Consider the following 27,163-nt stretch of genomic DNA (forward strand, 5'->3'; position numbering starts at 1 on the left):
TGCAATTTGTGAAAATCCAACCTTTAAATTCCGATGCGGTCAGAGACGAAGTTGTGTTTGCAACGTCTTTTTACAGTACAGAAACATAGAAAATATATTTACTTTATTTGAGTTTGTTTTTTTGCTACAATAACAAAACTAATTTTATGGCGAAACTTATAAAGATTTAACTTTAATATACGTAGTGTTTGACAAGTTATCTCATAATTGCTTCTGTTATATTATCAAGGAGTTGTGTTTTTGCTACAATAACAAAACTAATTTCAGTGAAATATTGATACTGATTGACAATAATATTTAGCATAATTGTTTATTTGTCTTCTGTACTGTAGCTAGTTTTAATCTCTTTCAACTAAATGCTCTTGTTTTAGCTTTCTAATCGCATCTCATTTTATTTCAGTTTATTGAATTTTTAAAATAACAGTGGACTTAAATTTAAAAAGTTACCAGAAAACAATATGAAGATTTAACCCAAGAAAGTTTTAAAAGAAAATATTATTTCTATTGAGGTCCTCACAGTCTATCCAATTTTACTACCTGCAATCTCAATGTTGTGGAAGATCAAAGCATACAGATAAACAGTACAATAGTGGCCTATGTTTATGTTATATTATTAGAAGTACTGGATTAGAAACAATGTTGGTTTCGGTTTTGAAAATGTTAAACTTTACATTATCTTGACCTGTATGTAGATTAATAATAATATCATCCATCAAAAGCCCTATACTAATATAGTAAACAATGCAATCTATGTCTTTGAAGAGAAATATTATATTGTATATAAGCCTGACATTTGTTCATTTACCAAGGAACAAACTATTCATGCAGACAAAAGAAGAAGGTTTATATTAAAATATCATAGACGGACAATAGATACATAATAGACTAAACTTATGTTTCTCTACTCATCGATTAACTCCCTAAACCCACCTCAATTTACAAATTTATTCCAACCAAACGCATCTTTTCACAATTATAGAACTCGAACTGTACAGGATATGCATATCCCTCTTCATAAAAAAACATCATTTCAATATAACATAAGATTTAGTGGACCTAAACTATGGAATAAACTACCTTCAAATATTAAAGTTGCTGTATCTAAGAAAAGCTTTTCATTTAAACTTAAAAGATATATCACATCCAAGTATTAATTTTTATTATATTACATTTTATGATAATAATTTTAATCATATTACCTTTCTTTACACCATTTTGTAGACTGTTTTATTTTTAAGAAAATAAATGTTACTTTGAATCGAATATGTATGTATACTGTACATTCAGTTATTGTTATTTACATATTTATTCTCTTATTGTAAATTACACATACTAATATAATAATAATAAATACTTTATTTTAACACGGAAAAGCTTGTGTCACTATAAAGGTGTTCTTCTACAAGGCCGCGATCAACTAACAGTAATACATTACAAATTTAAAAATAACAAATGAGAGAACAAAATATATACAGTAAACAGAAACATTAATTACATTTATGCTAGGAGTACAAAATAAATTACACCAATAATTTTTTTAAAGTATTTAAATTTGTGGCATTTTTCTTTACGGGAGCCCGGTACCTGATGATTGAAGAGTGATTTTTATCACCTTCATGTAAAGTCTGCAGTTTGCAATAACATGTTGACATTTTAACCGAGTCATTTATTTATCTATATTGTATACAGTGTATTATAACCTTGCCTTTTTTCTAAATAAATTTAATTAAATATCATTTTCCATTGATATTTAATGTTATTGATACATATTTTCAAATTATTAGGAATTCAGTGGGCCTACAAATTAATACAGTTTTTCAATATTATTTATGACATCCTCTATCATCATTTCTTGCATTTTGTAATCTCTTCTTTTCAATCACAGTGTCAGAGCTAACATACAACTGTTCAGCTCGTTCTGCTGTCTCTCTGTTATCAATTCTTGCATTTTGTAACCTCTTCTTTTCAATCACAGTGTCAGAGCTAACATAGAACTGTTCAGCTTGTTCTGCTGTCTGTCTGTTCTCATTTCTTGCATTTTGTAACTTCTTGTTTTCAATCACAATGTCCGAGTTAACATACAACTGTTCAGCTTGTTCTGCTGTTTTGTCATCAACTGAACAGGGAACCTCGTCTTCTTCATTTATTTGCAGAACATCAGATGTGTTTCCCGCACTAATTGTGTCAGCGCTTCTTTGAAAGTGCACAACTGGTGCTGGTGTGTTGTGATGTTTTCTCTTTTGTTGTTCATAAAAACACACAACACACACAAGTACAGCTATCCATATGATGTTACTTGTTACCAGTAGTATTTTTATTTTAGGCTTCTTGGTATTAGTATCTTGAATTGTGAATGCTATCTCATTAGATCTGTTCTGAACATCAGTACTCACCAGACACTTCACAGTGTAGTCACCAGCTGGTAAATTACTAAAGCATCTTTCATCTGTCTCTAGCTGGTCATCATTCTCTGTCAATTCTTCCTTATTCAAACTCCAATTATACATTTTCTTGTCATCAGATCCACCTTCTGCATAGCACTTAAAGCAATGCTGGTTCACATCAATTTGAGGTGTTTCAGAGTATAACCTTTTAACATCCACCTTTAATTGAAGGTGAACTGTCAATATCAATGTGTAGCAGTAAATATTTCTATTTTTTAAAATGCAGTAGAAAAATACCCCTTCTCCAGAATGAAAACCTTTTAAAGTCTGATTAATTGTAACAGTGTCAGTATTTGTATGAAGAGTCTGTGTAATGTTGTGCTTTCTTTGGATCCAACCAATTGTCACTTTATAATTGATGTTACGATTTCTGTTCATGTTACATGAAATATTTAATTCCTCTCCTTTAATGATGTCTTTCATATTGTCACAGTAAAGTTTTACAAGTTTTGGTTGAACTGCAAACCATACCTGTACATTGGACGTCGGATTCAAATATTGTAATCTATCCTTTTGACATGTGTATATTCCTGTTTTGTTACCAAAAGAAATAAAAAGTGAACATTTAACTGCAACATCTTTTCCACCCACATGAACTATGTTCTGTTTACTTGACGATATAATTCTCACATTTATTTTGGAGTTTGATGAGTAATAAAATCTTCTTTCAAATTTCACCAACTTTTTTGACGCTCCATGTCTGAATATCAACAACCAGGTCACAAGTACAATAATGATATTAAGGAATTTCAAATTCATCTTTAGAACTTCTCTGTCTTGATGCAGTTTATAATAACCAACTCCAAGTCCAAATGTGGTAAGAGACTGAATGTGTTTGTAATAGTGTATACCAACAAGGAAGAATATACTTCAAGGGTTTGTTAAAGGTTTTTAACAGGAAGTCTTTAAAGGAAAGTTTATGCCAAGAAGATAGAATATGATTTTTGCTACTATAAAATTTGTGCATTTTGTGAAATGAAAAATTTACAGCTTTACAACAGCTTTACCTAATAATACTAGATGTGTCATCCCACAAACACAAAATAATCCGTCTTTTAGCAACCACCTACTTTAATTTGATTATCAATATGCCTACTGATTGTTTGTGTTTTAATAATAGTACATTCGGTAATTTAAGGAAGTACGTTATTGGATATTATAAGCTCTCCCATTACAATATTTAAAACTAAATTGTTTAGATTGAATGCTATACGGATATTTTAACGTGTTTTTTTTTCATTATGTGAACTTGTTGGTTTCCTTCTTGTTATATGATCTTGATTTAATCATGTTGTTTGTAGATTTAAACAATTGAAAAAAAAAAACAAAATACAAGTTTTCAATATTATTCTGTTGCTAAATTTTATTTATTTGTACAAGACTATTTGCAAGCTTTTTACATTTGAAGCATAAGTAACATTTAAGTTTTTTTACATCACAGCATGGACATATAACATTATGTATTTTCATCATGTTCTGCTGTGTCATTAATTTCATAGTAAACCTCCTCTTCCGCATTTGTCTGTAGAACATCACATGAATTCTCACCCACATTGGCACCACTGTTTCTTTGATAGTACACAGCAGGTTCCCCTCTGAATGAGAACGTATTTATTCTATCTATTTTTCCTGTGGAATGTTACAATCACAGTGTCAGAGCTAACATAGTCTCTCTGTTCTCATTTCTTTAATCCTCTTCTTTTCAATGACAGTGTCTAACATAGGTTAATTTAATTATTCTGCTGTATGATCATCAATTGAACAGTAAATCTCATTCTTTTCAATGGTTTGCGAAACATTCAAAGTGTCACCAACACTAATTGTGTCATTATTACTTTGAAAGTGCACAACAGGTACAGGTGTGTTGCGATAGTTTCTCTTCTGTTGTTCATAACAACACACAACAAACACAAGTAAAACTATCAGTAGGCCTATGATAGTGCTTGTTACAAATATTATGGTTATTTGATTAGTGTTCTTGCATTTTGTCGGCATGCCAAATTTGATATCTTGAAATGTTGTTATTCTTTCGGTTACATCTTTGATTGTGAATGCTAACTCATCAGATCTGTTCTGAACATCAGTACTCACCAGACACTTGACAGTGTAGTTACCAGCTTTTAAATTACTAAAGCATCTTTCATCACGTTCATTGTAATTATATTGAGTCATGATCCCCTCTCCTCTTAGTCCCCAATTATAAATTGTTTTAATACCAGATCCAACTTCTGCATAGCACTTAAAGCAATTCCGGTTCACATCAACTTTAGGTGTTTCATATAACCTTTGAACCTCTACCATTAATTGAGAGTGAACCATCAATATCAATGTGTAGCAGTAAATACTTATATTGTTTAAAATACAGTAGAAAAATATCCCTTCTCCAGAATGAAAACCTTTTAAAGTCTGATTAATTGCAACAGTGTCAGTATCTGTACGAAGAGTCCGTGTAATGTTGTATTTTCCTTGGATCCAACCAATTATCACTTTATATCGGATGGTATAATTTCTGTTCATTTTACATGAAATATTTAATTCCTCTCCTTTAATGATGTCTTTCATATTGTCACAATAAAGTTTTACACGTTTTGGTTGAACTGCAAACCATGTTACCTGTACATTGGACGTCGGAACCAAATACTGTAATCTATCCTTTTGACATGTGTATATTCCTGTTTGGTGACCAAAAGAAATTAGAAGTGGACATTTAACTGCAACATTTTTTCCAACTATTTTCCGTTTACTTGATGTCATTTTCACAGTTATTTTGGAGTTTGATGAGTAATTAAAACTTCTTTCAAATTTTACCAACTCTTTTGAAGCTCCATGTCTGAATATCAACAACCAGGTCACAAGTACAAAGATGATATTAAGGAATTTCAAATTCATCTTTAGAACTTCTCTGTCTTGATGCAGTTTATAATAACCAACTCCAAGTCCAAATGTGGTAAGAGACTGAATGTGTTTGTAATAGTTTACTATACCAACAAGGAAGAATATACTTCAAGGGTTTGTTAAAGGTTTTTTACAGGAAGTCTTTAAAGGGAAGTTTATGCCAAGAAGATAGAATATGATTTTTGCTGCTAATATTCAAACTATAAAATTTGTGCATTTTGTGAAATAAAAAATTAAACAAAAACAGCTTACTGATAACTGTACCTACAGTTAATACTAGAAATGCGTCATCCCATCACCACAAACACAAAATAACCCAGTCTTTCAGCAACCGCCTACTTTAATGTGATTATCAATATGCATAACTGATTGTTTGTGTTTTAATAATAGTACATTAAGTACATTATAGAGATATTATAGGTTTCGCATTACAATATTTAAAACTAAATTGTTCAGATTGAATCCTGTACGGAAGTTTTAACATTTTTTATTGCATTATGTGAACTTGTTGCTTTTCTTCTTCTTATACAGTATGATCTTGATTTGTAAATTTAAACAATTGAGAAAAGTTTTCAATTTTCTTTTGCTAAATGTTATTTGCAAGCTTTTTATACATTTGAAGCATAACGTAACATTTATGTTTTTTACTAATACCTACTTTAATTTGAAGACAAATAATATTTTCCAACTACAAGATACAGTACATCATTATTGTTTTTGTTATATTATTAGTACATTAGGTACTGTATGTCTTGCTTGGTATATAAGGGTGTTGGTTTCTGTGTTTGTTAGATTATATTGATTTGATCATGTTGTAGATTCAATTCGCAAACAATCAAACAAACTAATCTGGCGTTTCATAATATATGCTCACCACCCACTCTTTTTTCTTGCATTTTGTAACCTCTTGTTTTCAATCACAGTGTCAGAGCTAACATAGTCAGTCTGTTCTGCTGTCTCTCTGTTCTGATTTCTTGCATTTTGTAACCTCTTGTTTTCCTTCACAGTGTCAGAGCTAACATAGTCAGTCTGTTCTGCTGTCTCTCTGTTCTCATTTCTTGCATTTTGTAACCTCTTGTTTTCAATCACAGTGTCTGAGCTAACATAGTCAGTCTGTTCTGCTGTCTCTCTGTTCTCATTTCTTGCATTTTGTAACCTCTTGTTTTCAATCACAGTGTCAGAGCTAACATAGTCAGTCTGTTCTGATGTCTCTCTGTTCTCATTTCTTGCATTTTGTAACCTCTTGTTTTCAATCACAGTGTCAGAGCTAACATAGTCAGTCTGTTCTGCTGTCTCTCTGTTCTCATTTCTTGCATTTTGTAACCTCTTGTTTTCAATCACAGTGTCAGAGCTAACATAGTCAGTCTGTTCTGATGTCTCTCTGTTCTCATTTCTTGCATTTTGTAACCTCTTCTTTCCAATCACAGTGTCAGAGCTAACATAGTCAGTCTGTTCTGCTGTCTCTTTTTTCTCATTTCTTGCATCTTGTAACCTCTTCTTTTCAATGACAGTGTCTGAGCTAACATAGTCAGTCTGTTCTGCTTTCTCTCTGTTCTCATTTCTTGCATTTTGTAATCTCTTCTTTTCAATTACAGTGTCTGAGCTAACATTATAGTCAGTCTCTTCTGCTGTCTCTCTGTCCTCATTTCTTGCATTTTGTAATCTCTTCTTTTCAATCACAGTGTCTGAGCTAACATAGTCAGTCTGTTCTGCTTTCTCTCTGTTCTCATTTCTTGCATTTTTTAACCTCTTGTTTTCAATCACAGTGTCAGAGCTAACATAGTCAGTCTGTTCTGCTGTCTCTTTGTTCTCATTTCTTGCATCTTGTAACCTCTTCTTTTCAATGACAGTGTCTGAGCTAACATAGTCAGTCTGTTCTGCTTTCTCTCTGTTCTCATTTCTTGCATTTTGTAACCTTTTCTTTTCAATCACAGTGTCAGAGCTAACATACAACTGTTCAGCCTGTTCTGCTGTTCTGTCATCAACTGAACAGTGAACCTGATCGTCTTCTGCATTCATTTGCAGAACATCAGATGTGTCTCCCGCACTCATTGTGTCAATGTTTCTTTGAAAGTGCACAACTGGTGCTGATGTGTTCTGATGTTTTCTCTTTTGTTGTTCATAAAAACACACAACACACACAAGTACAGCTATCAGTATAATGTTACTTGTTACTATTAGTATTGTTATTTTAGGCTTCTTGGTATTAGTATCTTGAATTGTGAATGCTGACTCATCAGATCTGTTCTGAACATCAGTACTAACCAGACACTTAACAGTGTAGTCACCAGCTGGTAAATTACTAAAGCATCTTTCATCAGTTTCATTGTAATACTGGTATTCCTCTCCTCTCAAACTCCAATCATAAATTCTCTTGTCACCAGATCCACCTTCTGCATAGCACTTGAAGCAATTTTGGTTCACATCAACTTCAGGTGTTTCATATAACCTTTTTACTTCTACCTTTAATTTGGGATGAACAGTTAATATCAATGTGTAGCAAGTAATCCTATAATTGGTATTGGTAAATTTAATTGAAGTACAGTAGACAAATATTCCCTCTCCAGAATGAAAACCTTCAAAAGTCTGATTAACTGTAGTATTCTTAGTTTCTGCATTATGAAACTGTGTAATGTTGTGTTTTCCTTGGATCCAACTTATTGTGACATTAGTTATGATGTTATATCTCTTGATGATGTCACATGACATATTTACTTCCTCTCCTTCAATCATATCTTTCATTTCATCACAATAAAGTTTTACATACTTTGGTTGACTTCTTCTCCATGTTACATTTGATGAAGGAACTAAATATTGTAAACTATCATCATCTTGACATGTGTGTATTCCTTTTTTGTGATCAAAAGAAATGAAAAGTTGGCAGTTGACATTTTTTCCAGTCAAATAAAAGGCTCTTTACTGTTTACTTGATGGTGTAATTGTCACAGGTTGCTTAGTGTAAGATTTCATTAGGCGCAGGAGCCCCGGATAGCGTTACGTTTGAAAACCCCAAAAAGTGAGGTTTTCAACCATTAGCGGCATGACTGATGTGAGTGATTAATGTGTTTTACGGACGGTTTCAAGGACTATCCTACCAGTGGGCTGTTCACTGGTCAAATGATTGACACTTTGTATCACCGTTTGTAACTGGAGCTGTGACGACCTTTGTAACTGGAGCTGTGACGACCTTGCAAGAATACTAGGCCAGAATTTTTAATTGAAAAGTGCCTTGGTATTAACAATAACATGGAGATGGAAACAAATTTGTCTATCTTTCTTTCTAAAATAAATGGTCACTATAGTTTCAAACTAGGCTTAGTCCACCACATTAGTAATTACGAATCGAAACCTAAATTAAAATTGTTGGTATTCTTTGGCCGTTGTTTGATTAATTACATCTTCATGCCATGTTTTTTTTTTTCTCTAATGATTTGGCGATACGCTCCTATATTAATTAGGCCTACTAGCAGAGGGTTCGATGAGTTTTGAAAAGTTATGGAAATGTGGTCTAACATATAGCAATTCAGTTTTTTAAGGCCCTTCTTCCTTGTCCGAGCCTTTGGAAATATTAAAAAGTTATATTAATATAATATATTCTGTGTTTTCATGTTTTGAGAAATTGTATATCATTTCAGATGTTTCGCGCTGCGCTTTTATTTGTTTCGCGCTTCGTCTAGTTCGAGCTTCCTCCGTACATACCGATAATTAATATGATTTTTCATTTCATTTTTTGTACATCATTAACAAATAGCATACAGAACCCCATACAGAACATACCCTTCTCTGAGAAAACACTTGTGGGCGATTCCCCGAATACGACATGATGGAATAGCTTTGGAGACTTTGACTTTGGAGTAGGCCTAAATCGAAACGTCAAGCAACTCAACAGTTCTTTTCAGAACTAATATAGGCCTACGTGGTGTACCGCAAATTTATTTCAACAAATATGTAACTTGTTTAGCACGTTTAAAATGGATAGCAAACCATATTTTTAAAAAAAACCTGAATTATTTCAAACAGACAGCACATTAGTTCAAACAGATAGCACAATAGATAGCTCAATCAAATGGATGATATAACTGTACTGTGCATTCTATACGGATTATCGGGTAGCACGTTCTTTCAAATGGATAGCACATTTTTTCAAATGGATACTGTAGCACATTCTTTCAAATGGATAGCACATTATTTCAAATGGATAGCACATTAGGTAGCACAATCAAATGGATATAGTACTGTACATTATTCTATGATTATCGGGTAGCACATTCTTTCAAATGGATAGCACATTAGGCCTATTTCAAATGGATAGCACATTCTTTCAAATGGATAGCACATTATTTCAAATGGATAGCACATTATTTCAAATGGATAGCACATTATTTCAAATGGATAGCACATTGGGTAGCACAATCAAATAGATATAGTACTGTACATTATTCTATAAGGATTATCGGGTAGCACATTATTTCAAATGGATAGCACATTATGTAGCACAATCAAATGGATATAGTACTGTACATTATTCTATACGGATTATCGGGTAGCACAGTCTTTCAAATGGATAGCACATTAGGTAGCACAGTCAAATGGATATAGTACTGTACATTATTCTATACGGATTATCGGGTAGCACATTCTTTCAAATGGATAGAAAATTATTTCAAATGGATAGCACATTCTTTCAAATGGATAGCACATTATTTCAAATGGATAGCACATTATTTCAAATGGATAGCACATTAGGTAGCACAATCAAATGGATGTAATTGTACTGTACATTATTCTATACGGATTATCGGGTAGCACATTCTTTCAAATAGCACATTATTTCAAATGGATAGCACATTATTTCAAATGGATAGCACATTGGGTAGCACAATCAAATGGATATAGTACTGTACATTATTCTATAAGGATTATCGGGTAGCACATTATTTCAAATGGATAGCACATTAGGTAGCACAATCAAATGGATATAATTGTACTGTACATTATTCTATAGCCTACGGATTATCGGGTAGCACATTCTTTCAAATGGATAGCACATTCTTTCAAATGGATAGCACATTGGGTAGCACAATTAAATGGATCATAGTACTGTACTGTACATTATTCTATACGGATTATCGGGTAGCACATTCTTTCAAATGGATAGCACATTATTTCAAATGGATAGCACATTAGGTAGCACAATCAAATGGATATAATTGTACTGTACATTATTCTATACGGATTATCGGGTAGCACATTCTTTCAAATGGATAGCAAATTATTTCAAATGGATAGCATGGATTTGGGTAGCACAATCAAATTGAGCACATTGGGTAACGCATTGCATCAAATGGGAGCCTACTGTACAGTTATTCTATTGAATTGAATTGAAATATATATTTATACTGGGTAACCTCTTCAGTCAAAGACTGGTCTCCCAGGGGGCTCAGTTGGTGATCAGTGGCTGTGATGTACTAATACACCGGGGTAACCCCCCACTCGTCTCGAAAGATGTACTAGGTTCTTTAAAGTACACACGAGCTAGATGTGTATTCTATTAACGGGTGTAGCACATTAAAATTGAGAGGATAAGATGGACATCATAATTTATTATTAAGGGGAAAAACAGCAAATCCTTACTGAGGGGACACTCCTATAAAGCGGACATTAAGGGGACGGGGAACATTTAAGCTCAGTGCCAATGTTCACTCAATATATTTTCCATCACAAAATAACAAAAAAGACGAAATATTTATATCCATTTATCGTTATTAAATAAAAATGGATATCATGATAATTATGATACTTTGTTTGTCTTGAAAGTTTTCATTGGTGAAACGTTGCCTGCTACATTTTGAATTTCCGAGTCCAGATCAGTATTGGTATTGGTTTTCCGTGATCTATTCTAACTAATGAAACAATTTTTAGAAAATGATATATCTGATAGATATCATCTAAGTGATGTTTTACATATAAGTTATAACGTTTAACTTTTCATTCTCCATACATTCAATTCTTTTAATATAGTTCTTGTATAACACCATATCAAGTAGTAGTAGAAATTGTTGAATTGAAGGGTTTTCTTATTATTCAGTCAATTCAGTGTTTCTATACAGAAAAGAGTAGTCAGTGGCCTTAACATCAATTAATTGTATAATTTGCACCCAAGGTCGAATAGCAAGAAACTCAGGTCCAGTTACATTGGTGTTCATTGGTCAATAGGAAATGAACAGCACACTTATGGGTGGTGACAAAGTTTAGTTATTGATAAGTTGTCCTTGGGAAAAACACATTAGTTGGGTTGACCATGGGCTGACAGAGTTAACGACTTCGTAACGCTATCCGGGGCTCCTGCGCCTAATGGTAATAAAACCTACTTTCAAATTGTACCAACTGTCGTGATGCTACTCCATGTCTGAATATCAACATCCAGGTCACCATTGGGCCTACAAAGATGATATTAAGGAATTTCAAAGCCATCTTTAACCTATTGATACAGTTTATAAATAACCAACTAAATAACCAGACGTCGTCAGAGACTGAGTTTGTAATAGTGTACAATACTAAGAAGGAAGAATATACTTAGGGAATTTTACAGGAAGTCTTTAAAGGAAAGTTTATGTCAAGAAGATACAGTAGAATATGATTTTTGCTGTTAATATTCAAACTGTAAAATGTGTGCATTTTGTGAAATGAAAAGTTAAACAAAAACAGCTTACTGGTATTAACTGTACCTACAGTTAATACTAGAAATGTGTAATCCCACCACCAGAAATACAAAATAACCCTGTCGTTTAGCAACCACCTACTTTAACTTGATTGTCAAGATGGTTCATAAAATGTTTGTGTTATATTATTTATAGTACATTAAGTACAGTAATTTAAGGAAGTACATTATAGAGATATTATAGGTTTCTCATTACAATATTTAAAACTAAATTGTTTAGATTGAATCCTGTACGGAAGTTTAAAATTTTTTTTTTTTTGCATTATGTGAACTTGTTGCTTTCCTTCTTGTTATATAATCTTGATTTAATCATGTTGTTTGTATATTTAAACAATTGAAAAAAAAAAATACAGGTTTTCAATATTCTGTTGCTAAATTATATTTATTTGTACAAGACAATTTGCAGGCTTTATACATTTGAAGCATAAAGTAACATTTGTGTTTTTTACATCACAGCATGGACATATAACATCTATGTTAATTTGTCGTTAATTGCATAGTAAACCTCCTCTTCTGCATTTGTCTGTAGAACATCAGATGAATTCTCACCCACACTTGCATCCCTGTTTCTTTGATAGTACACAGCAGGTTGTGATGTGTGTTTGTGCAATCATCAGTATAATATTACTTGTTAGTATTATTTGTTACTTAATTAGTATCCATGGTTGGCGTGGTATAATTGATATCTTGAGTTGTTGTCTTCATTCTTTCTGTTTTGCATTGTACCGTACCTTCAATTGTGCCTTGGAGTGTTGTCATCCTCTTTGTTGGCATGATGACATCTTTAATTTTGAATGCTGTCTCGTCATGAGGTGGTTTCTCGAAAGATTGTAAAATCAAAAACGGTACTGGGTATCACCAACTAGCATAGCTAACATAAAAATGTTCATTTTATTCATCATTCATCTGTGTGATTAACAATTGAACAGTAAATCTCATTCTTTTCAACAGTTTGCGAAACATTCAAAGTGTCACCAACACTGATTGTGTCATTGAATCATCTTTTTATACATTATGATTTACTGTATTCTATCTCTAAAAAAAAATAAAAAAATAATTATTTATAAAACATCAGAAATTATAATGTTTTTTACTCAAATATGAATGAAAGAAATAAATGTTTATTTGAATTGAATTGAATTGTTTCTTTGATAATGCACAACTGGTACAGGTGTGTTGTGATGTTTCTACTTCTGTTGTTCATAATAACACACAACAAACTTGAGTAAAACTATCAGTATGATGTTACTTGTTACTAGTATTATGATTATTTTATTAGTTTTTATGTTCACCATTCTGTCTGTTTGCATTGTAAACCCTATCTCATCCGATCTGTTCTGAACATCAGTACTCACCAGACACTTAACAGTGTAGATTGAAGCAATTCTGGTTCACATCAACTTTAGGTGTATCATACAACCTTTGAACCTCTACCTTTATTTGAGGCTGAACTGTTAACATCAATGTGTAGCACCAAGTGTCTAAACAATTGTTAATTTCAATTGATAAACAGTAGAAAAATATACCTTCTCCGGAATAAAAACCTTTAATAGTTTGAGTATAGCTAATATTTCTTTCAGTATTTGAACTGTGGAACTCTGTAATGTTGTACACTCCTTGGATCCAACCACTTGTGACATTATATTTGATAAGATTCTTTCTGATAATACATGTAATGTTTACTTCATCTCCTTCAATGATGTTTTTCAAACTTCCACAAAAGACTTTTTCATCATATTTTTCTGATTTAACTTCAGATGAAAGAAAAACATATTGTAAATGGTCATCATCTTCACATGTATAGATTCCTTGTTTTTGTTTATCAAAAGATATAAATAATGGACATTTTATAATGAATTGTTGTGTCAAGTAATTGTTGAACATACGCTGTCCGTTCTCGCCTTTGTTAAAGTATTTACCACCCACATTAATCTGGAACTCCTTACTTGATGTTATGATTGTCACAGGTTGTTTAGAATCTGATGAGTAAAAGAAATATTAATGAGATCCATCAGGTGATTTTTAAGTTCCGTGTCTGAACATTAGCAAGCAGGTCACTATTCCAACGATGATGTTAAGGAATTTCAAAGTCATCTTTTAAAAAAAGAAATGTATTGACCCGTGTGGAAATCCCAGAGAAACAGTGTCATTTGCTTTTACTTTGCGTTTGATTAAAGTACAGAAAGTGTAGGTTTATATTTAATATGGCAATAAGAAAGTACAAATATTATACTGTACTTAGTTTTGTTTTGATTTTTGTTGTTTGCACATTTTGGTATTTTACTCAAACATGAGAAAAGAATGTATGCCTTGCTTGTAACAATTACTGTAAATAGAACAATTACAAAAACACAAAACATTTATTTCTTTTCTTATTTAGATGATTTTATTTATAAATAAATCGTCATGCAAATATAATTTTTTTTCCCAGAATAACATTGTCAATTAGTCAAATTTATTTTTTCCAATTAAAACTATTTTCTAGGCTAACAAAAAAAAATGAATGAAATTTATTTTGAGATAAGTCATAGTGAAGAAGAAAAATCTGTGTGGTATAGATGCAATACAGTACAAGTAGATTAGATATAGATTTTGGAACAACAAAGACAGACAATATGAACATAAACAGTCAAGAAGATTTTAATAATATATTAATCTATGATGATTTAATTCGAAATGTGTATATCTTATTTCTCTAGGAATATGTTTCAACATTAAATAGGTTCAAAATAGCCAAATCATTACTAATTATAAAAACATCAAACTTACAGTACAATATCACATTTGTTCAGTGACATAACTACAATTAAAAATCACATGAACTGATCATAAATAATATCTTTATTCTGTGAAAAATTTGCAGACTTATAGACTACAGTATATTCTTCATCTACAGTAATAACTATTTAAAAATTAATTATTAATTTACAGCACTGGGCTGTTCAGAGTTTCATGGCTGTAAAATATATACATGTATATTAATATATATTTTTGTATTTGAATTCAATGAGAACTTATTTTACTCTATCTATTTTTCCAGTAAAATGTTACCTATATTTAACATAATACATGATGCAAAATGTGCTGTCAAAAGTAGCCCCCCCCCCCCCCACCTCTCCAAGCAACTGTCTTACTTTAATAAGACCAATAATATTTTTTATTTAATTGTGTTTTATTTGTACATTAAGGAAGTATCAACCACTTTCCTTTTAATTATATTTAAACCTAAACTAATGTTTTACATTTATTGCTGTACGAAAGTCTAACTACTGTAACAACATTTCATTGCACCACTACCGGTATGGAAGGTGACAAATCTAAATTAACAATTTCATCAGGAAATTTGTTCCAAATGCAAATAAACTCATTAAAAAGATTCATTCGGTTGGTATTCCAAATAAAATATAATAGTTAATTATATCTCAACCGTAATAGTAATAGTAAATAACGATTATTTTATTTACCTGACGTTTCGCCAACTATCAAATAAACTAAACAAAATAAAGACTTCTTACTTTAAACATTACCAGTTGAACCAATGTGTGTTCAAAGATATTTATAGCTAATTTTGGTTTCAATTTTTCTTTTGTATTATTGGGACTCCAGTACAAACTAATTTGGTGTTTCGTAATATTTATGCTCACCACTCTTTTTTCTTGCATTTTGTAACCTCTTGTTTTCCATCACAGTGTCTGAGCTAACATAGTCAGTCTGTTCTGCTGTCTCTCTGTCCTCATTTCTTGCATTTTGTAACCTCTTGTTTTCCATCACAGCGTCAGAGCTAACATAGTCAGTCTGTTCTGGTGTCTCTCTGTCCTCATTTCTTGCATTTTGTAATCTCTTCTTTTCAATTACAGTGTCTGAGCTAACATAGTCAGTCTGTTCTGCTGTCTCTCTGTTCTCATTTCTTGCGTTTTGTAGCCTCTTCTTTTCAATCACAGCATCAGAGCTAACATAGTCTGTCTGTTCTGATGTCTCTCTGTTCTCATTTCTTGCATTTTGTAACCTCTTGTTTTCAATCACAGTGTCAGAGTTAACATACAACTTTTCAGCTTGTTCTGCTGTTTTGTCATCAACTGAACAGTAAACCTCATTTTCTGCATTAATTTGCTGAACATCAGAAGTAATACCAACACCAATTGTGTCAATGTTTCTTTGAAAGTGCACAACTGGTACAGGTGTCTTTTGCTGTTTCCTCTTTTGGTATTCATAACAGCACACTACACACACAAGTAAAACTATCAATATAATAATATTTGTTACCAATATTATGGTTGTTGTATTAGGTCTCCGAGACTGTGTAGGCATGTCGTCATTGGAGGTTTTGTCTTGATAGTTGGCTTGATATGTTGTCAGTCTGTCTGTTGAAAAGATGCTATCTTTGAGTGTAAATGCTATCTCATCAGATTTGTTCTGAACATCAGTACTCACCAGACACTTAACAGTGTAGTTACCAGCTGGTAAATTACTAAAGCATCTTTCATCAGTTTCATTGTAATACTGATACTGGAAGTCCTCTCCTTTCAGCATCCAATTATAAATTGTTTTGTCACCAGATCCACCTTCTGCATAGCACTTGAAGCAATTCTGGTTCACATCAACTTCAGGTTTTTCATATAATCTTTTAACTTTTATTTTCAATTGAGTGTGAACTGTTAATATCAATGTGTGGCAGTAGATACTCACATAATGGGTATACTTGAATGACATGCATACAAAAAATAATCCTTCTCCAGAATGAAAACCTTTAAAAGTCTGATTAAATGTAGTGTTCTTGGTATCTGTTTGATGAAACTGTGTAATGTTATGCTTTCCTTGGATCCAACCAATAGTGACATCATTTTGGATGTAGCCATATTTCTTGATCATGTTGCATGAAATGTTTACTTCCTCTCCTTCAATGGCGTCTTTCATATCTTCACAATAAAGTGTTATGTATGATTGAGATAGGTCCCATGTTCTATGTACCCTCAATGAACGTCGCAAATATTGTAAATTATAATCATCTTGACATGTGTATATTCCTGTTTGGTTACCAAAAGAAATGAAAAGTGGACATTTAATTCTGAAATCCTTTCCACTTATACGAAATACATCATATTTACTTGATGATTTGATTGTCACAGGTTGCTTAGTGTATGATTGGTAATAAAACCTTCTGTCAAATTGTACAAACTCTCTTGAAGCTCCATGTCTAATTATCAACAACTAGGTCACAAGTACAAAGATGATATTAAGGAATTTCAAAGCCATCTTTAAAACCTCTCTGTCTTGATGCAGTTTATAAAATCTAACCCCTAAAGTCCAGACATCGTCAGAGACTGAGTAATTTTACTAATAGTTTACGATATACCAACAAGGAAAAATATACTTGGGGGATTTTGTTGTAAAGGTTTTTAACAGGAAGTCTTTAAAGGGAAGTTTATGCCAAGAAGATAGAATATGATTTTGGCTGCTTACAATTACAGTATATTGAAACTATAACATTTGTGCATTTTGTGAAATGGGGGGAAAAAAAACCAGCTTATAGTACTTACTGTACCTATTAATACTAGAAATGTGTCATCCCATCACCACAAACACAAAATAACCTGTCTTTTAGCAACCATCTACTTTAATTTGATTATCAATATGCCTGCTGATTGTTTGTGTTTTAATAATAGTACATTAGGTAATTTAAGGAAGTACATTATTAGATGTTGTAGGTTTCCCATTACAATATTTAAAACTAATTTTAGATTGAATCCTGTACGGAAGTTTTAACATTTTTTTTATTGCATTACGTGAACTTGTTGGTTTCCTTCTTGTTATATGATATTGATTTAATCATGTTGTAGATTTAAACAAATTACAATTTTTCAATATTCTGTTGCTAAATTTTATTTATTTGATAATTTGCAGGCTTTTTATACATTTGAAGAATACAGTAACATTTCTGTTTTTTACATCACAGTATATACCGTATATTACATCTATGCATTTTCATCATGTTCTGCTGTGTCATTAATTGTAAACCTCCTCTTCCGCATTTGCCTGTAGAACATCAGATGAATTCTCAACCACACTTGCACCACTGTTTCTTTGATAGTACACAGCAGGTTGTGGTGTTGTCATGTTTCTTTTTACATTACAGTTCCACTACCCAATTTGATGCTACAATTGTTAAAGACAGTGGAAGGTATTTTGAGTCACATTTAAACTCGCTATCTTCTTCTTCTTCTTCTTCTTCTTCGTATTAGGAGCCAACTTCATATGTGAAGACACTGCTCCTTCAACTCTGTTTTGCTAGCTCTACTGTATTTGGTTGTGTATTATTCTATTTAGTTATTCTTTTATTATTATTATTTTTTTTTTTTTTTTTTTTTTTTTGGGGAAATTGTACAAGATGTCTTTAAGCTCCTACATGTCTGAATATCAACAAACACAGATCACCAACAGATTAAAGGATTTCAAAGTCATCTTTAAACCATTGATGCGGTTTGGTTAAATCTAACTATCAGTCCTAATGCGGCCTGAAACTGTTATTTGCATTTATAAACTAATTTATTTACATTTTATACAGGAAGTCTAGGTTTGTAATCACAACAAGGAAGAATATCTAGTATGCTTAATTACTGAAACTAAGTTTGTAAAAATAACAATGATAATTGTTTTCTATAAAGATTAAGAACACAAAAATATTTTCTGTATTTGTTATTTTTTTATAATTTTATATATTTTAGGTTTTTAAATTGTTTGACTGTAACTTCCACAATCCTCCAATAAAATGATCCAATCTAAAATAAGGATGATTTAATTCAAATTTACGCAGTACATAAAACACATTTTACAATTACAAATTATTTTCCAGTATATCCCCTGCGGTTTAGAAAGAGTTTGGAGTTATAGCTATACATATATATAATTTTTACTTTTTGTTTTCTAATTGGTGTTTCTAATTAATAATGAAACTTGCCCTCTGAATAAGAACTTACTGTATTTTATTCTATTTTTCCTGTGAAATGTCACCTATTAGCCTATTATTTGGTAAAATATAGCCTGTTCTGCTGTGTCTCAATTCTTGCATTTTGTAACCTCTTCTTTTCAATTACAGTGTCAGAGTTAACATAGTCAGTCTGTTCTCATTTCTTGCATCTTGTTTTCAATGACAGTGTCTACTGTATGCTAACATAGGGATGTTTGGTTTATTCTGCATGATTATCAATTGAACAGTAAAGCTCATTTTTTTCAATGGTTTGCAAAACATTAGAATTGTCACCAACATTAATTGTATCAATGCCTCTTTGATAATGCATAGCTGGTACAGCTGTGTTGCGATGTTTCCTCTTTTGTTGTTCATAACAACACACAACAAACACAAGTAAAACTATCAGTAGGCCTATGATAGTACTTGTTACAAATGTTATGGTCATTTGATTAGTTTTCTTGCTTTTTGTCGGCATGCCAAATTTGATATCTTGAAATGTTGTTAGTCTTTCTGTTACCATAACATCTTTAATTCTATCTCATCAGATCTGTTCTGAACATCAGTACTCACCAGACACTTAAAGACCCCTTCCCTGCAATTTTGGACGTTTTTTGGAAAATAATACATATATATCACTTTAAAAACATTAAACCATGTCATTCCTTGTCTTAAATGTACGTTTTATGGTAAATTATGATAAAAAGTGAGAAACAATGCACTACCTAAGTAGCTCGCGGCGATCGACCTCTCGTGGACGGTCTTAGGCCTAGCCTAGCTAGGCTTAGTTTTGTAGGCCTAGCTGGTAAACATCGGTAACGTACGAACATCGTACGCGAGCTATATACCTAGCCTGACGTTGTATAGTTGCTGCATTAATTGTCTTTCTATTTTTGCCAGACTCCGTTACAAATTGGGGAAAACCCGGTATTTTCGCTGAAAAGTTAGGAGTCTTCCATTTGTTTTGGCCTCACGATCGATCGAAAAGTGGGCGAATTATAGGTGAAAAACAAAAATATCAATCCGCGCGCAATGCATTCTGGGATTTTTAGCGGGCCGCTATAATTATTAGAATCGGATTATTTTTCACATTTTTAACCGTTTAAAGACGAAAAAAGTTATCGCAATAGGACCATATAGTATTATTTTTACATTAAATATAGTTTGTGATCTTAAATTAGATCTAAAAAACGTAGGGAATGGGGCTTTAACAGTGTAGTTACCAGCTGGTAAATTACTAAAGCATCTTTCATCAGTTTCATTGTAATGTAATACTGATACTAAGATTCCTCTCCTTTCAAACTCCAATTATAAATGGTTCTGTCACCGGATCCACCTTCTACATAGCACTTGAAGCAATTCTGGTTCACATCAACTTTAGGTGTATCATATAACCTTTTAACCTCTACCTTTAATTTAGGGTGAACCAGCAATATCAATGTGTAGCACCTTATGCTCCTATTAGTTAAGTAATAATATGAAATACAGTAGATAAATATTCCTTCGCCAGAATTAAAACCTTTAAAAGTCAAATGTAATATCAGTATCTGCACTATGATACTGTGTAATGTTGTGTTTTCGTTGGATCCAACTAATTGTGATGTCATATGGTTGATGTTATATTTTCTGATGTCACATGAAATGTTTACTTCTTCTCCTTCAATGATGTCTTTTATATCTTCACAATCAGCTCTTACAAAGTCTGGTTGAGCTCTTCTCCATTGTACATCATCCGATGAAGGAAGCAAATATTGTAAATTATCATCATCGTAACATGTGTATATTCCTTTTTGTGGTTGACCAAAGGAAATAAGAAGTGGGCATTTAATTGTGACGTCTCTTCCATACAAATTATCAAAATCTTGATAACTTGATAGTGTAATTATCACAGGAAGATTAGTGTATGATAGATAATAAAACTCTCCTTGAAATTGTTGTGAAGCTCTATATCTTGATATCATCAATAGACATGTCACCATGGTTTAGCAATTTTAAACTCATCTTTAAAATCCTCTGTATTGATGCAGTTTATGAAAATCCAACCTTTAAATCGTGATGCTGTCAGAGACTAAGTTGTGTTTGCAATGTCTTTTTACAGTATGGCAACATAGAAGAATATATTTACTTTATTGGAGTTGTTTTTTTGCTGCAATAACGAAACTAATTTTATGGCAAAAATCATCGTTAAACCTCTCTCATTGATGCGGTTTGGTTAAATCTAACAATCAAAGTCCTAATGCGGCCTGAAACTGTTATTTGAATTTATAAACTAATTTTATTTACATTTTATACAGAAAGTCTAGGTTGTAATCACAACAAGGAAGAATATCTAGTATGCTTAATTACTGAAACTAATTTTTACAAAAATAACAATGATAATTGTTTTCTGTAAAGATTAAGAACACAAAAATATCTTGTGTATTTGTTATTTTATCTATATTATCTATATTATAAGTGAGAGAGTTTGTACGTCTGTCTGTTTGTTTGTTTGTTTGTTCGTTATACAAATTTTTGTTACTGCACGTAATCTTACATATGGGGTATCAAAATGACCGCAATTGTACCGGGAATGTTTTAAGCTGTATTTGAACATCATCCGCCACCTAGGATCGAAGCTTAGGTTGAATTGAATTTATCCATCACTGGGAAGAATTTGTTTTTAAGAAAGAGTATGGGGTGTTATTGAAGAGGGGTGGAGGTTGGTGAGTATAGACAGATACTGGCGTCGGGTGTTAAGTACTGAGAAGGCTGTAAACTAATTTTGAAACACGCCCTGGGGCGGGTATAATTACTAATTTTATATATTTTTGATTTATAAAATTGTTTTAACTTGTTGTATAATGACACTGCACTAATAAGAAAGAGTGCTATAGTACATTTCTTTGGTATCATGTGATCCACAATCTTCCAATCAAATGCCAAGAATCTAAAATAATCTATGATAATTTAATTAGAATAGAAATATGCTAATTCAATTCAATTTCTTTTTATTTCGGAAATATCATCCATATTAATAAACGTATAAATAGAAAAAAAGAGAAATAAAAAATCGTAAACTTTAAACTTAAGTATATAGACTGCTTCTCCATCTACAATACATTTTGGAGTTATGGAGCATATTTTTGCAAACACAAGCAACAAGGATGTTACCACTATTCAACATACGTTGCATAAAACCATAGGTAGATTTTCGCATGTACTCATTAAAGGAAGGGACACCATGTTCAATAAACATTGCACTGGCACTGCTACTTCTAGAGACATTAAGTATACGGCGCAGAGCATTATTGTAACATACATTAAGAGATCTAATATTCTTCATACGATAGTTACACCAAAGGGCTGCACAATACATATTAATACAGTAAGATCTAAAGAGACAACATTTAACATTGGTAGAGCATTTCATAAATTTGCGATTGAGTGAGTTGCTTCTAATACATAAAGATCTGTACTGACTTTGAATGTCAGCCTCATCACTGCAATCACACATAAGAATATGACAAACCTTTCTCAACATAAGCAAGTTTTTTACCAAAAAGTTTAGTAATAGAATTACCTTCAAGTTTGCATGTACGAGGACAGAAACACATACAAAAAGATTTCTTATCATTAAATAAAACATCATTCTCTTGCGAAAACTCTTCACAAACATGTACCAATTGATGGAGACCAGACAATCATCCGCATAACTAAGATGATTCAAGATAATGTTTCTACATTGGCAACCCTGGCACAAACCACTTATTACTAATATAAAAACATCAAACAATATCAGATTTATGCAGAACATAAAACACATTCATTACAAATTACATGAATTACCTACATTCTGTGAAAAAGTTAGCACGCATACAGTATTCTTCATGTTAACCATTTCAGATTTATTTATTTTCCAGTATATCACTTGCTGTTTCCTATATGGCTATACATTTATATATTATTACATATTTTTGTTTTCTAATTGGTGTTATTAATAATTCTCTCTGAATGAGAACTTACTGATATTTTATTCATATCTATTTTTCCTCTGGAATGTTACCTATTAGCCTATTATTTTGGTTATTTAATTCTGTACAAATGTCTAATCCTTTACATTGCTTGGTATATAAGGGTGTTGGTTTCTGTTGTGTTAGATGATATTGATTTGATCATGTTGTAGATTCAATTCGCAAGCAAACAAACAAACCAATCTGGCGTTTCATAATATATGCTCACCACCCACTCTTTTTTCTTGCATTTTGTAACCTCTTCTTTTCAATCACAGTGTCCGAACTAACATACAACTTTTCTGCTGTTCTGTCATCAACTGAACAGTGAACCTCATCTTCTGCATTCATTTGCAGAACATCATTTGTGTCTCCCACACTAATTGTGTCAATGTTTCTTTGAAAGTGCACAGCTGGTGTGTTGGGATGTTTCCTTTTTTGTTGTTCATAATAACACACAACACACACAAGTACAGCTATCCATATGATGTTACTTGTTACCATTAGTATTATTATTTTAGACTTCTTGTTTTTAGTATCTTGAATTGTGAATGTTATCTCATCAGATCTGTTCTGAACATCAGTACTCACCAGACACTTCACAGTGTAGTCACCAGCTGGTAAATTACCAAAGCATCTTTCATCAGTTTCATTGTAATTCTTGAATTCCTCACCATTCAAACTCCAATTAATTGTTTTATCAACAGATCTACCTTCTGCATAACATTTGAAGCAATTCTGGTTAACATCACCTTCAGGTGTTTCATACAACATCTTTACCTCTACAATTAATTGAGGGTAAACTGGCAATATCAATGTGTAACAATAAATATCTTTATCGGTATCCATTATTAAAATACAGTGAAAAAATATGCCTTCTCCAGAATGAAAACCTTTTAATAAAGTCTGATAAATTGCAATGTCAGTATCTAGATGATGAAACTGTGTAATGTTGTGTTGTCCTTGGATCCAACCAATTGTCACTTCATATTGGATTTTGTCATTTTTCCTTATGTCACATGACATGTGTACTCCCTCTCCTTCAATGATGTCTTTCTTAATATTGTCACAGTAAAGGTTTACATGCGATGGTTGATATCTGCTCTGTATAACATCTGATGAAGGTACCACATAGTGTGAATTATCATCATCTTGACATGTGTATATTCCATGTTGGTTACCAAAAGAAATGAAAAGTGGACATTTCATTTTGAAATCTTTTCCCCCCACACTATATGTGTAATTTTTACTTGATTGTGTCATTATCACAGATTGTCGTGTTTGCAGGTAGTAAAACCTGCTGTCAAATTGTACCAACTCTTTTGATGCTCCATGTTTGAGTAACAACAACCAGGTCACAATTATAAACGTGATATTAAGAAGTTGCATCTTTAAAATTTCTGTCTTGATGTGGTTCATAAATACATTTAGTTCAAAGACTGATTGTGTTCTTAATAGTGGTATAATATACCAACAAGGAAGATATATAAAGCAGTAACCCTAACCCTTTTTATACAGGAAGTCCTAAAGGACATTTTATGTCCAGAAGGCAAAATATAATATTTCTATTATTTTTTTTTGCTAATAAAACTGTTGTTACTCAAAACCTATCCAGTGGAATGGTACTGTATGTCCCAGTACTAGAAATGTGTCATCTCACTACCACAAACTTAAAAACAACTTGAATTTTTTTGCAACCTGCCTACTTTAATTTGATTCTCAATATTGCTTGCCAACCACGTCAAGAGTTTTCATAATTGTTTGTGTGACACACGATAATGAACGGCACGTCAGACATTTGTGTATCAATGGATCTTTTATTCACATAGACTCTGGAAAAACCCTATAGCATAAAAGAAAAACATATTAAATTCGAGGTCAAGCAAAGCTGTATGAAACATGGCAAAATGCTTAAAGACCCCTTCCCTGCAAAATGCTTAATCTTTATCAGCTTTAACACATCAATTTATTATACTACAGTAAGGGATTTATCCTAGTTTTTATATCTTCTACTTGCCTATATATGATCATGATATGAATCAACCGTACACGCACGCCAATAACAATAATTCTAAAGTAACGCTAAATATAATATATGTCAAAGATAGTGTAATAATATAGATTAAAACAGTGAGAAGTTAATGCTTTAGCATAGTATTATAAAAATACTACAACACTACTATTACCAATGCTAACATAAGCTATCAATATAAGTATACTAATCCCAATACATACTCAATCCCTGGCCTTATAATACTGTTACAGTATTGATTGATAGGCCGAGATAAAACAGGCCTCTGTTGCCATGGAAACATCTGGTTTCCCAATGCTGCTTATAGAGTTGACATTCCAAAGAAGTTACCGCTACTAAAAACAATGTGACCCTACTTAACCTAGGTAGCCTACTGTACCTTAGTATGGCACGCCAAGACGGACAAAACCATTTCAAATGCCAATCCCTAGCTGTTGAGTTTACAATCCCTACTAGTCGAGATCGACTAGACACATACCTATCGGTCGAGTTTACCACACAGCACTAGTAGTTAATGACAAACTATACACATCACTAATGGTCGAGCTTTACACATCGCGCTACCGGTCGAGTTTTAAACACACATCGCTACCGGTCGAGTTGTTTTTATACACACATCGCTAGTTGTTGAGAATTATTTTAGTAGACATGCGCAGTAAGGGTTTGTAGAACGCCACCAATTGGTCAAATATTTCACATAAATAACGATCCGTCATTTTGCTGCGAACACCAAAAATGATCCTACTCTGGTTTTTGTCTGGGCGCAACAAGTATATTTAACTTTTCTGAACGGTTTTGTCCGTCCTGGCGTGCCATACCTTAGTATGAGCATGGAGGTATACCTCCATGGTAAAGTTGGCATGAGAGCCTTGTCACCCTATCTAAATCTAATACAGTAAAATGTTCTAATAATAATTACTTAATGATTAATCAACACATATAATATCCAATGGTCATATACAAATTACTAATGATTTATCGACTCGATTGTATCTCAATACAAAAGCTCATCAATTACTGTAGATGGGTTTCGGAGAAATACGGAATTTACATCCGACCCATCATTCTTGACTAGGGACTAACTATGCGCACAATATCCCTTACTTCAACAACTTAACTTAAATAAAGTTTAACAAGTTGTGACATTTACATACGAAACTTGATGATACTATAAACATAAAATCATAGCAATATACATACGACCATTGGTCGCTATACCATAGCTTAACTTTAATTAATACATATAGTAACTTATAATAATGAAACATATTGACTCACCCCAGCTGGAATTCAGTTGGTTTTGATCAAAAAAAGGAAAAGTTTAAAATGTATTCTACAGAAGCTGAGGACTGACTGGTAATGAGGTACAAGTACGCCCATCTACATTCCTAGAGGACATTGGGTTATCCCATTTCCTGCAAAGGGTTATCACTGTGACAGGATCCCCCTGTCACATTTGTTATATATATTATTAGTAATTTAAGGAAGTAGTTATATGGATGTTATAGGCTTCATATTTACAATATTTAAAGCTAAATTTTACGGATGTTTTTATTGCACCGTTATACTTATTGGTTTCCTTACTTGTTGTACATCATGGACCTATAAATTAATCTTGATTTGATCATGTTCTAGATTCTAGCAATTAAAAAATAATCTATCCACAATGTTAGTCACCATAGTTATTTCTTGTACATTCTTTTGCAAAGTTAAATATAGAAAGACATTTTATATAACATTTTGAACATAGAAGTATAATTTTATACCACCATAAGCTACAGTATAAATATATTTTTATATAACATTTTTTATTTATGTTTAAAAAGATAAAAACACAAATAAAACAACCTATTTTGTTTCTATCTAGAAATGATTTATACTGGTAAATAGTTAATAATGTTTCCCCCTTATTGACCCAAAGGTCATTTGTTGAGACTTTCATTGTTATTATTATTTATATTTTCCTATCAAGCTTGCCGAGGCTACAAGACTAGAAGTGAGTCAGATTGAAGATTTCTTACTGGGAGATGAGAAAGTAAGTAAAATGATTTTTAATATATTTTGTATATACACTAGTACATACTGAACTTTACCGAAAAACTCTGTTATGATCAAAGT

At 32.2% G+C, this 27,163-nt stretch overlaps 1 protein-coding gene across 1 annotated transcript in view; it reads left to right on the plus strand.

Annotated features, from left to right (window-relative positions):
- Positions 1 to 27,163, plus strand: part of LOC140055629 (dynein axonemal heavy chain 5-like) — a 123,809-nt gene that overhangs the window by 41,684 nt on the left and 54,962 nt on the right. Inside the window, exon 5 of the mRNA XM_072100972.1 lies at positions 27,018 to 27,080. Within this exon, the coding sequence (XP_071957073.1) occupies positions 27,018 to 27,080 (63 nt within the window). The remainder of the gene's footprint in view (positions 1 to 27,017; positions 27,081 to 27,163) is intronic.

The sequence above is a fragment of the Antedon mediterranea genome, chromosome 7 (assembly GCF_964355755.1).
Source record: "Antedon mediterranea chromosome 7, ecAntMedi1.1, whole genome shotgun sequence".
Lineage (NCBI taxonomy): Eukaryota > Metazoa > Echinodermata > Crinoidea > Comatulida > Antedonidae > Antedon > Antedon mediterranea.